General features: G+C 34.2%; 1 protein-coding gene across 1 annotated transcript in view; it reads left to right on the forward strand.

The window, feature by feature from the left end:
- The window catches only part of LOC118913913 (neuroepithelial cell-transforming gene 1 protein-like), a 56,940-nt gene that overhangs the window by 17,209 nt on the left and 27,689 nt on the right, over positions 1 to 12,042 (forward strand). The window contains exons 2-3 of the mRNA XM_057498124.1: positions 6,930 to 6,996; positions 10,943 to 11,002. Of these exons, the coding sequence (XP_057354107.1) occupies positions 6,930 to 6,996; positions 10,943 to 11,002 (127 nt within the window). The remainder of the gene's footprint in view (positions 1 to 6,929; positions 6,997 to 10,942; positions 11,003 to 12,042) is intronic.

Consider the following 12,042-nt stretch of genomic DNA (forward strand, 5'->3'; position numbering starts at 1 on the left):
TGCATAATACAAAGTCAGTGATAGTGTGGGTATGGGTATAAAGGACATTGTGATGTCTGGAATGTGTGTGTGTGTGTGTGTGGTTTCTAGATACTCAGCTGTGTTCTAGACTAGAGATGTTCCAGGATGTATCTATTATTTGGGAATTTCAGATACAGAAAGCCCCCAGTGTGGCAGGGGATATAGTCTACATGATTATCCACTCCTCTAGAATTTTTATGAGGCAGGAGAAGAGACTAAATAGCAAAGATGAGGGGCAATCAAAACAGATGCTATCAGATGTTTGACCCAAAGAAATGAGTTGTGTCTGCAATAATTGTCATTATTTTTTGCCTGAATTGCAAAGAAATCAAGAACCTGAGCAACCCAAATATCAACAAATGTTAACTATGTTATTTTATACCATTTTCTCTATACTTTTGGTGCCCTTGGCATTTACAGATTAAAATTTTTATTTCAGCTATTTGTGCGTTTTGCATAGAAGTTTGTAATTGAGCTGAGGCATTTATTTGGGTTGCACTGCTGATGTGTGGAGACAGTTTACTTAGCCCATCTACTACATTTCTGTACTACTGTATTCTTTTCTTGTTTTCACATAGGAAGTAATTCTTAACAAACCTGGAGGCATCTGACACAATTTTCAATTATATTTTGTCATATTTTGAGTGTCCCTATGCTTCAAGTCGTCTTTCTTGCCACTATCAGTGACCTACTCTGCTATATTCCTCTAGTCCTTCTATTTTGCTTGCTTTTTAAAAACATTACTTTGCTAGGTCATTTTGGTTCTCATTATAAACCCCTAACTAACCTACCTAGTAATAAGCCAGTAGCTTTGTATTTTTGTGGATTGTTTTCCTTTTTCATTGGAAGACTTATCTCACATTGTCTGCTATATTTTAGGAAAATGTTCATTGACCTACCTTTCTGCCATTTATATTCCAGTTCAGGTCTTAATTATCTGCCATGATAGAGAAGGGCAGAGACACAAATATAATCTCTGAAAATATAATTTGGTTTAAAAATGAATCAAATTCTCTTTTTGAACATCAGCTTTCCCATTGTAATTATGCTCTATTTAGACTAAAACTAGTTTAGTGTAAAAATAATTTATATTATTCAAAAACACATGAAATGATACAAAAGGAAGTATGTTAGAGGCCAAGAAAAGTCACAATGGGGATAATAAGAAACACAGTTTAACACACCAAGCTGGTTACTTCATTTTTTTTATGCCTTAAATGTTAAAATTATTTAGATATATGAAAAAAGGGAATTGGACAAAAGTTCTTGAATTCTTAAACCTCTCTTTAAATGGACTATACTGGGTATCTTCTAGAAAGCTACTTAAAATCTTAATGTTTTGGGAGATCAGTTTTTTTCCCACAAGGATTTAAAATAGCTATTATATTTTGAGTCAGACCTCTGAAAAATGACTGTATGTCTTTCCAAGATTTTTGAAAATTGGCACTGTCTTGCATGCTTTCTGGGCACAGTTTGTTTTTTGGGTTCGTTTTTTTCATGGGTGTTCAAAATAAATAGAAACTTGTTATTGAAATGGGAAAAAGTAGCATTACTGTAAAGCTGATTACAGCTAATGCTGGAAAGAATCTTGCCCTCTGATTGGAAATATTTTTCCAGTTTGTTGACCTGCTTAAAATTCCTAAGAACTATTTTTCTTTCCAACTTTCAGACATAAACCCATTCTGAGGTCAGTATGGTCGATTCTAGAGAATAAAGAAATGAATAACTTTGGTTTTGTGTTCGCCTTAACATTTGTCTTATGCCTGAAAGGAAGTATCTACTGAATATTTTAAGCACCACCATGATTACCATCTTGAAATGAACATTTGTGCTAGATTAAAAATAATCTGAGAAATCATAATTGCTGCTTCTCAGCCCATTCCCCCACTGATGGCTCTTTCTAACCATGTAGGATATGATAGCACTTCACTTACCTTGAGCAGTGTTTTTTAAAAATGCTCTGAGAACTCATGTGATATGAAGGTCCTGTTGTCCCTATAATCTTTTAGCATTTGTTTATGATATATATGTGCATTGTTTAGTCATATGAATTATAATTTATTTCAGATGCCTTCTTTGTTTAACTTAAATACCTTACTCCATGTTTTATCAAAAATCATGCTCTTTTCTTCATTTTTGCTTGATTTTTCTGCAGTGGCAAGAAAAGTCAGTTCCTGAAGTTACTTTGCTCCACTGAGAGGCCCTCAAAAAAAATCTGAACTCCAAGAGTAATGAAAAGCTTTTAATTACTTTTTATTTTAATCTTTCTCAAATAACTATTTAGGAAATGTTTACTTTAAATATATTAAAACTTTTCTGCCTCTATTTCTAATTACTATTAGCAGTACTATATTTCACTATGCCAAAAGCCTTGGTAGTAACTGATCAAGCATAGAGAGGAAAAAAAGAAAATCTCCTACCAATTTTGTTGTTGACCCCTCTTTCTAATCTACTTTTCTCTGACCTTGCTTGCTGTTGCCTCAGCCCCCTATCATCTACTGTAAGAAATATTGGATCTTTCTCCTAATCGGCCTTTCTCATCAGTCGTGCCTTCTTCCAGTCTGTCCTTATTGTTCCTTAGAAATCAATAGCTGATAACTACCATACATATTCAGAATCAAGCCCCAGACTCTTTAAGGGTTCTGTGTAAGGTCTTTGCTCATGATTTAGCCCTTCCTTATGTCTTTGGATGCTCAAACCAGAGGAACTACTTGCAGTTTCCTGAATATATTTCATTAATTTAAAAATTTTTTTTTGTATACTGAGAAAAAAAACAAAAAAAATTTTATCAAATGTATATCACTGTGGTTCAACAGTTTCCCCCCCACCTCTGCCCACACCCCTCCCCCTTGGTGACTACTAGTCAGTTCTCAGTATCTATGAGTCTAATGCTGTTTTATGTTTTTTCTGTTTTGCTTTGTTTTTATATTCCACAAATAAGTGAAATCATTCGAAAGACCTGAATGTAAGTCATGAAGCCATAAAACTCTTAGAAGAAAACATAGGCAGAATTCTCTTGAATATAAACATGAGCAGCTTTTTCTTGAACACACCTCCTTAGGCAAGGGAAACAAAATAAAAAATGAACAAGTGGGACTACATCAAATTAAAAAGCTTCTGTACAGCAAAGGACACCATCAGCAGAACAAGAAGGCATCCTACAGTATGGAATGAAATTTGTCTTTTACCACCTGGCTTATTTCACTGAGCATAATACTCACTAGATCCATCCATGTTGTTCCAAATGGCAAGATTTCTTTTCTTTTTATGGCTGAATAATAATCCACTGTGTATATGTACTACATCTTCATCCATGCATCTACTGATGGACATTTAGGTTACTTCCATATCTTAGCTATTACAAACAGTGCAGCAGTAAACATAGGGGTGTGTATATCTTTTTGAGTCGGAGATTTTGTTTTCTTCAGTTAAATTCCCAAGAGTGGAGTTACTGGGTCAACTGGTATTTCTGTTTTTAGTTTTTTGAGGAACCTCCATACTGCTTTCCACAACAGTTGCACCAATTTGCAGTCCCACCAAATGTGTAGGAGGGTTCCTATTTCTCTGCACCCTGACCAGCATTTGTTATTTCTTGTTTTTTGGATAGTGGCCATCCTAACTGGTGTGAGGTGATATCTCATTGTGGTTTTAATTTGCATTTCCCTGATGATTAGCAAGGTGGAACATCTTTTCATGTGCCTGTTGGCCATTTGTATTTCTTCAGAGAAGTATCTGTTCAGGTCCTCTGCCCATTTTTTGATTGGGTTATTTGTTTCCTGGGTGTTGAGGTATATGAGTTCTTTATATATTTTGGATGTTAAACCCTTATCAGATGAGTCATTTACAAATATATTCTTCCATACTGTAGGATGCCTTCTTGTTCTGCTGATGGTGTCCTTTGCTGTACAGAAGCTTTTTAATTTGATATAGTCCCACTTGTTCATTTTTTATTTTGTTTCCCTTGCCTGAGGAGGTGTGTTCAGGAAAAAGCTGCTTATGTTTATATTCAAGAGAATTCTGCCTATGTTTTCTTCTAAAAGTTTTATGGCTTCATGACTTACATTCAGGTCTTTGATCCATTTCAAGTTTACTTTGTGTACGGAGTTAGACAGTAATCCAGTTTCATTCTCTTACATGTAGCTGTCCAGTTTTGCCAACACCAGTTGTTTAAGAGGCTGTCTTTTCCCCATTGTATGTCCATGGCTCCTTTATCATATATTAATTGACCATATATGCTTGGGTTTATATCTAAGCTCTCTATTCTGTTCCATTTATCTGTGGGTCTGTTCTTGTGCCACTACCAAATTGTTCTGATTACTGCAGCTTTGTAGTAGAACTTGAAGTTAGAAAGCATAATCCCCCCAGCTTTTTTCTTCTTTGTTAAGATTGCTTCGGCTATTCAGGGTCTTTTATGGTTCCATATGAATTTTAGAACTATTTGTTCTGGTTTATTGAAGAATTCTGTTGGTATTTTGATAGGGATTGTTGCTTTGAGGGCGGTATGGCTATTTTGACAATATTAATTCTTCCTATCTATGAGCATGGAATAGGTTCCCATTTTTGGTGTCTTCTTCAATTTCTTTCATGAGTGTCTTGTTGTTTTCAGAATATAGGTCTTTCACCTCTTTGGTTAGGTTTATTCCTAGGTATTTTATTCTTTTTGATGCACTTATAAATGGAGCTGTTTTCCTGATTTTCTGCTAGTTTTTTGTTAGTATATAGTAATACAATAGGTTTCTGTGTATTAATTTTGTATCCTGCAACTTTGCTGAATTCAGTTATTAGTTTTAGTAGTTTTTTGGTGGATTCTTTAGGGTTTTCTGTGCACCATTATCATGCCATCTGCAAACAGTTACGGTTTAACTTCTTCCTTCCCAATCTGGATGCCTTTTATTTCTTTGTGTTGTCTGATTGCCATGTCTCGGACCTCCGGTACTATGTTGAATAAACGTGGTGAGAGTGGACATTCTTGTCTTTTTCCCAATCTTAGAGGAAAAGCTTTCAGCTTTTTGCTATTAAGTACAATGTTGGCTGTGGGTTTGTCATATATGCCCTTTATTATGTTGAGGTACTTGCTCTCTATACCCATTTTGTTAAGAGTTTTTATTGTGAATGGATGTTGAATTTTGTCAAATGCTTTTTCAGCATCTATTGAGATGATTATTTGTTTTTTATCCTTCTTTTTGTTAATGTGGTGTGTGATATTGATGGATATACTAATATTGTACCATCCTTGCATCCCTGGAGTAAATCCCACTTGGTCAAGATGGATGATCTTTTTTATGTATTTTCAAATTCAGTTTGCTAATATTTTGTTCAGTATATTAGCATCTGTTTTCATCAGGGATGTTGGTCTGTAATTTCCTTTTTCTATGGTTTCTTTGTCTGCTTTTGGTATTAGAGTGATGCTGGCCTCATAGGAAGAGTTGTGAAGTATTCCCTCTACTTCTACTTTTGGAATGCTTTGAGAAGGATGGATACTAGGTCTTCTTTAGATGTTTTTTTTTGGTACATTTTTTGTAGGCATAACAGCCATCTGTGGTGTTTGTGTAACTTATGGAGGGAACACAGCCCATGAGAATTAAGGATGAGAGGCAGGATATACCAATGGACAATATGCCTGGCAATCCAGGAAGCTAAACAATAAGAATTGACCCAAAAGGACCAGGACTTGATTGATAATTGCCAGCTTCCTTAACTATTGTTCTTGCTTCCAACTTAGAACTCACCAGAGCAAGCCAAATAACACACATGATGCCTGCTACTGGTTAGCCTGCCTACAGCTTCCCCACCCAGCAGGCTCCAATTGGGGCACACCTGAAGCCTTCTTTTTTCCAATATAAAGCTTTTCCACCTCTCAGCCTGCCTTTGAGTCTGCCTAAACAAAGTGATGGTGGCTGACTCCCTTGCTATATATAGTAAGCTCTGAATAAATAGTCTTTGTCTCTCTTTTTTAGTTGGTCTTCATTTCCACAATGGCAGAAAAAACCTATTATTTTATTTATATCTGAAGTGATTAACAATAAGTATAGTTTTAAAACTTTTTAATTCCTGTGCTAGCTATGTTTTATGATTTTCTCCATGTTTTGTAAACATAGAGGCTTATATTTTATAAAGGTGAAGACAGGTTTTGTCATAAGGATTCTCTTACTTTATTTCTTTAAAAGATGATACAGAAGAAAAATCTGTCACTTAATAGTAGAAACAAAATTGCAGTCAAATTTTAATCTTGAGGTCTTTGTCTTAGATGTAGTTATTCAAAGCTTTTCATTTGGTGTATTAAAGCATACTTTTAAAAGAAATCAGTGTATGGTAGAGATTTAAACATGATAATTAAATGCATTTTAGGTTTTATTTCTTATGTTAAGAATATCCTTTCATTCTTTTAAAATATTAGGTATGAATGTTGAATTTTATCAAATAATTTCTTGCATTATTTACTGTTTTTTATTTAACCCATTGGTGATATATATATCAAAGGAAAATACAGAATTGCATTAAAAGCAGGATATTCTTGCTATGAACATTTTATTGACCAATTTGTGTATGTAGTTGGTATAAGAGTAAAGATACATTGTACAGGAGTATATTTTTTATATATTTTTTCTACATGTAGATTTCATATAATTGAACCATGTATATGATCCAAACTAAACTGTTTGGTTTAGTGAATTATTATTTTTGCTTAAATAATCTTAACTTTATAAAGGGTCTCTCCCTTTTGTAAAGATCCTGAAAGTACCAGAACCTATACCTTGATTTTTGTATACCCTCCCTCTTGTTTCTACAATTGAATGACTAATGAGGCTACTTTAACTCTAAAACTATGGAAAGAATAGTTTTTTTATCTATCTAGTGTTTTATTTTACTGGTTACTCTCTATTTATTGTTTGCTTGTCTATTAACAGATATTCCCTTCGGAGAGGTAGCTCCTTCACATTTTTAACACCTGGCCCCCATTGGGACTTCACTTTGGTGAGTAGATAATGGGTTTTTATTTCAAGTCATTAGAGAGAATTCACTCATGGGCTGTCTTTCAGCCTGGTATACAGCTCAGTTTTCTGTAGTTCTCGGAATATGTTGAGGTACAGAGTTTCTTTTGCCATCTTTAGCAGCCTAATTTAATTTTTTCTGCAAACAAGCTGAACTTTTTCTTTCAGTTAAATATGAAACATATTTTGAAAAGTTCCAGATCTATTCATCTTTACCTCAATGCAGTCCTTTCTCTTATTCCTACCAGTGTTAAAATTAGGAGACTATATCATGAAATATGAAGCTTTTTTTTGGTACATACTCTAATGGCTTTTTTCTTGTTTGAAAATGTAAAAATCACTGCAGATAATAAATATATTGAATGAATTTTCTCTTATTAATCATCAGTATAGAAGGAGTGCATTATTTTTAGAATGAGACTTTACAGAGGCATCAACTTTGTGCAAAGTAACACTGGAGAATTGATTCTTTTTATAATTAAAAACTCATTACCTAGTCTTACTACTCATATAAATAATGTACAAATAAAGCATGAGTCTTCTGCTTTTCTTATTTGGGGAACATAGCAAAAAATGACTGTTTCTAGTTTGCCAAACTATACTTGTCTACATGTATTGATGTGCTAATGGATTCATCAATACATATTTAATTTGTATCCTGTTCTTTTGTGTTTAATTTATATATCTGTCAGGAAGTCCTGTACAGTATTTCTTTACTCTTATACCAATTATATACACTAGTTGGTCAGTAAAACATTCACAGCAAGAATATCCTGCCTTCAATTCTGCATTTTCCTTTGAAACTTTCATCTTGGTCCCTTTCCTTTACTGCTTTACGAACCTAAACTTAAAATCTTTAGTGGAGAATTGTCTCCAAACTTGATTTTTCAAACATATCAGCAAACATATTTTGATCAAGTACCCCTGATATATTTATTTGTAATTTTTATGTATGTAGCACAATTATTAGCTAATATCTCAAAGCACAGTACTCATTTAGGGTAAGGTTAATGATAGTGACCATAAATCTTTATTTCAAATAGCCATGATAAATTCACAGTTTGAGGCTGACTTTTTATTGGATCTGATTAGATTGCTATTGTCTTTAACCTTATATTATGAGTGATGATTAACTCATCTGTATATTAAACATTATACAGCTTATTTTTAGGATTAAGAAATGCATAAAAGTAGAAGTTCTAACATTTTCCTTCTACACTTTAGGGAAGTTATCTCGCAAAAACACTTTTGTAGAGGTCTCCCATGACAAAGGATGGTTCATGTATTAAAACTTTGGAATGCAGTTAAGAAGTATTTAAAGGAAGATGTGTAACTTTTAAATACATAGTTTAAGAAAGAAAAAGCAAAAATAAAGCATATAACTCAAGAGATTAAAAAAACAACAATGGAGTAAACCAAAGAAAACAGAAAAAACAAGAGTAGAAAATTATAAAATCAACACCTATCATGATAAAATTCTTGACAAACCGAGAATGGAAAAGAACTTCCTTAGCCTGAGACCTGCCACAAACAGCATACATAATGGTAAAATGATGACTGCTGCACCATATCTATTTAGAATTGTACTAGTGCTCCTAGCCAACACAGTAAGACAGGAAAACAAGCGGTAGCAAATTAAAAGAGATAGTATGATTTCATTACTTAGAGATGATTGTCTACATAGAATATCCAAAGAATGGCAGTAACAACAGCTATTAGAACTAACAGGAATTCAAGCAAGATTACTGGCTATAAAAGCTATAAGAAGAAAAAAATAGAATGTATATAGCCTAGCAGTAAACAGTTAAATTTTATTTAAAACAGTAATTTTAAAGATGCTTTTATTGAAATAAAAACAATTTTAAAAACTAGGAATAAACTTAATAAAAGATCTGTGAGACTTTTAGGGGAAAAATTGGAAAGCATTAGTAAAGAACAAAGGACACCTAATTAAATGATTATACCATAGTCATTCAAGAAAAGACTTAATAGCATAAAAATGTCAATTCTCCCCAAATTAATTAATAAATTCAGTGCAGTTCTGATAAATCACGTTAGAGTATAATAGATCTCATTTTATACTTCCTGTTGAAAAGTAGAAAACCCTGAACAGTGAGAGTAGGATACAAGTCAGGGAACATATGTACTGTATTAGCTATTAAGACAACACCAAGGGTACAATAATTACACAGCATAATGTGCGTGCAGGTATAGACAAATAACTGATGGAACAAAATAGAGAACCCAGACACTGATCTACATATATATGAGAACTTACTGTATCATAAGCACTATGAAGGAATGGTGCTGTCAGTAAGTGGTGTTGGGATGGGGGCAATTGGCTGTGTTACCCCATAGCACATACATACAAAAGTAAATTCTAGATGGATTGAATATATAAATATGAAAAGCAAAACCTTAAAAAATTTGAAAGAAAACATAGGATGTTTTAAAATCTGTTAAATTTCTTCATACATATGTCCATGCACATGTATGATTTTATGTAAATGTATAAATATTATCATGTGTGTGCTTTTTCCCTCAGTGCACTCTTCTTTTTGCCTCGAGGTGTCCTCCTTTCCTCTCGTCTCCTCTAAGTCTTTCCATCCTCCCAACCTCTACTTTAATCCATGTCAGCAACATTATATGTACCCTTCTCTGTTTTGCCTAGAGAATTATTTACATAGCCTCACAAATAAGAGATGTGGGGTTTTTGCTTAGTTTGCTTTCAAAACTAGGATCAAATTATTCATACTTTTCTGCATCTTCTGGACATGACCTTAAGATGAGAAAAGATTTCCTCATTTTTTAGTTTTTTCCAATCGACTTGTATTGTTCTTTCCCATCTTATCATTTTCTTAGTGTCTTTTAGTTAAATTTGAAATTGTATGTTATAGTTTTGCTTTGCAGCCTTGAGCATTTCCTTCTGAGGTGCTTTCCCTGTAGGGATATTATTCTGCCTTTATTCTTTTTTTTTCTTAGGGTGATTTTGTATTGGATTTGACTTGGAAAATTTTCTGCTCATTCTAATGTGAATTTAGTTTTCCTGAACTTTTACAAAGGAGCTTGGTTCAGATAGCTTCTCTAACTTCATAGATCTCTCTCTCTTTTCATGGTGGCTTGTTCCTGAGATGCTATCTTCATGTATTTTCCCCACTTCCATCTGGATTTTATCTTCCCTTTTTTCTCCATTGTTCTGATCCTGCTCAATTTTGATTGCACTCCCACCAGTTTCTCCTCAGGGTGAGCCAGGACTTGGTAGGGAGCCCTGGCTCATCAGTTTTGAGAGTTCATTAAGAACTAGGCTGTACCACAAGTAATCTGAAGAGTTATTTTGAGATGTGAGAGAAAGAAGTGTTACTTAAGGACTCTTCTTCAATATTGGTTAAAGACCAGAAGTTAAAGATACATACACAGTTTTTGCTACTGCTAGCACCAGTAGTGCTGAATGAAGGGATAAATGGTTCCTGGAAGGTATGCCAGGGATGTGTATATTCATCTTCCAGCTGATAAATCCTGCTTCAAACAACAAATCTTACTTCGGGCCATGAGAAAAGTTTTATGGTAAAGATAACTCTCCCCATGGGAAAAATATATATGTTCCTTTAAAAAGAAAACTTGTTTCCCGTTATGTGTAAAACATATTTTACTTTTTTTCTAACATTCCTTGACTTACGTAAGAGTGGTGTTCTTACAAACTTTACATAAGTAAATTACTTAATAGGGTGGAATCACTTCACAAACACATGATTTGGTCAGGGGGCTCCTTAGACAGTATGTATGCTAAAGATAATTTATGAGCATCCCAAATAATTTCTTATGAATACAGCCAAAGGCTATTTTTTTAAGTAATTTTACTAGTTGTATGCACTCTAATGGGTTACATGCATTCCCCTCCATGTAAAAATGAAACCATTTTTTTCTTATAGAAAAGAAAACGAAGAGAGAAAGATGATGATGTTGTAAGCCTTAGCAGCCTTGATCTGAAGGTAAGCCTTATACTACTCTGTCAAAGAAAAGCAATTTAAAAATACACAGGTAGAATTTTATTTCTGTGCTGTAAGAATATGAATGCTGATTTCTTTTGCATTTTTAAAGTGCAAAGCTGAATAATATTGGCTCTCATAGATAAATTGTTTTTTCTGCTCTACTACTTTGTTAAAAATTAAGAGAAAACCTCCCATAAATGATGTTAGGTCATATCTAGTAATCACAAACTCAAATGCCTGAGAAGACCAGACATATATCTGCAAAGAAGGGAGGTATGGATATGAACAGACACTTCTCCAAAGAAGAAATTCATATAGCCAACAGGCACATGAAAAGATGCTCCACATCACTAATTATCAGGGAAATGCAAATTAAAACCGCAATGAGATATCACCTCACGCCAGTTAGGATGGACAACGTAGAAAAGACTAGCAACAACAAATGCTGGTGAGGATGCAGAGAAAGGGGAACCCTCCTACACTGCTGGTGGGAATGTAAACTAGTTCAACCTTTGTGGAAAGCAATAGGGAGGTTCCTCAAAAAACTAAAAATAGAAATACCATTTGACCCAGAAACTCCACTCCTAGGAATTTACCCAAAGAAAACAACTTCTCAGATTCAAAAAGACATATGCACCCCTATGTTTATCGCAGCACTATTTACAATAGTCAAGATATGATGCAACCTAAGAGTCCATCAATAGATGAATGGATAAAGAAGATGTGGTACATATATACAATGGAATACTATTCAGCCATAAGAAGAAAACAAATCCTACCATTTGCAACATCATGGATGGAGCTAGAGGGTATTATGCTCAGTGAAATAAGTCACAGAGAAAGACAAATACCAAATGATTTCCCTCATTTGTGGAGTATAACAATGAAGCAAAACTGAAGGAACAAAATAGCAGCAGACTCACAGACTTCAAAAAGGGACTAGCAGTTACCAAAGGGGAGGGGTGGGGGAGGACAGGTTGGGAGGGAGGGAGGGAAAAAGGGATTTTGGGGTATCATGATTGGTGCACATGGTGTGTGTG

This window comes from Manis pentadactyla, chromosome 3 (assembly GCF_030020395.1).
Source record: "Manis pentadactyla isolate mManPen7 chromosome 3, mManPen7.hap1, whole genome shotgun sequence".
Taxonomy (NCBI): Eukaryota; Metazoa; Chordata; class Mammalia; order Pholidota; family Manidae; genus Manis; species Manis pentadactyla.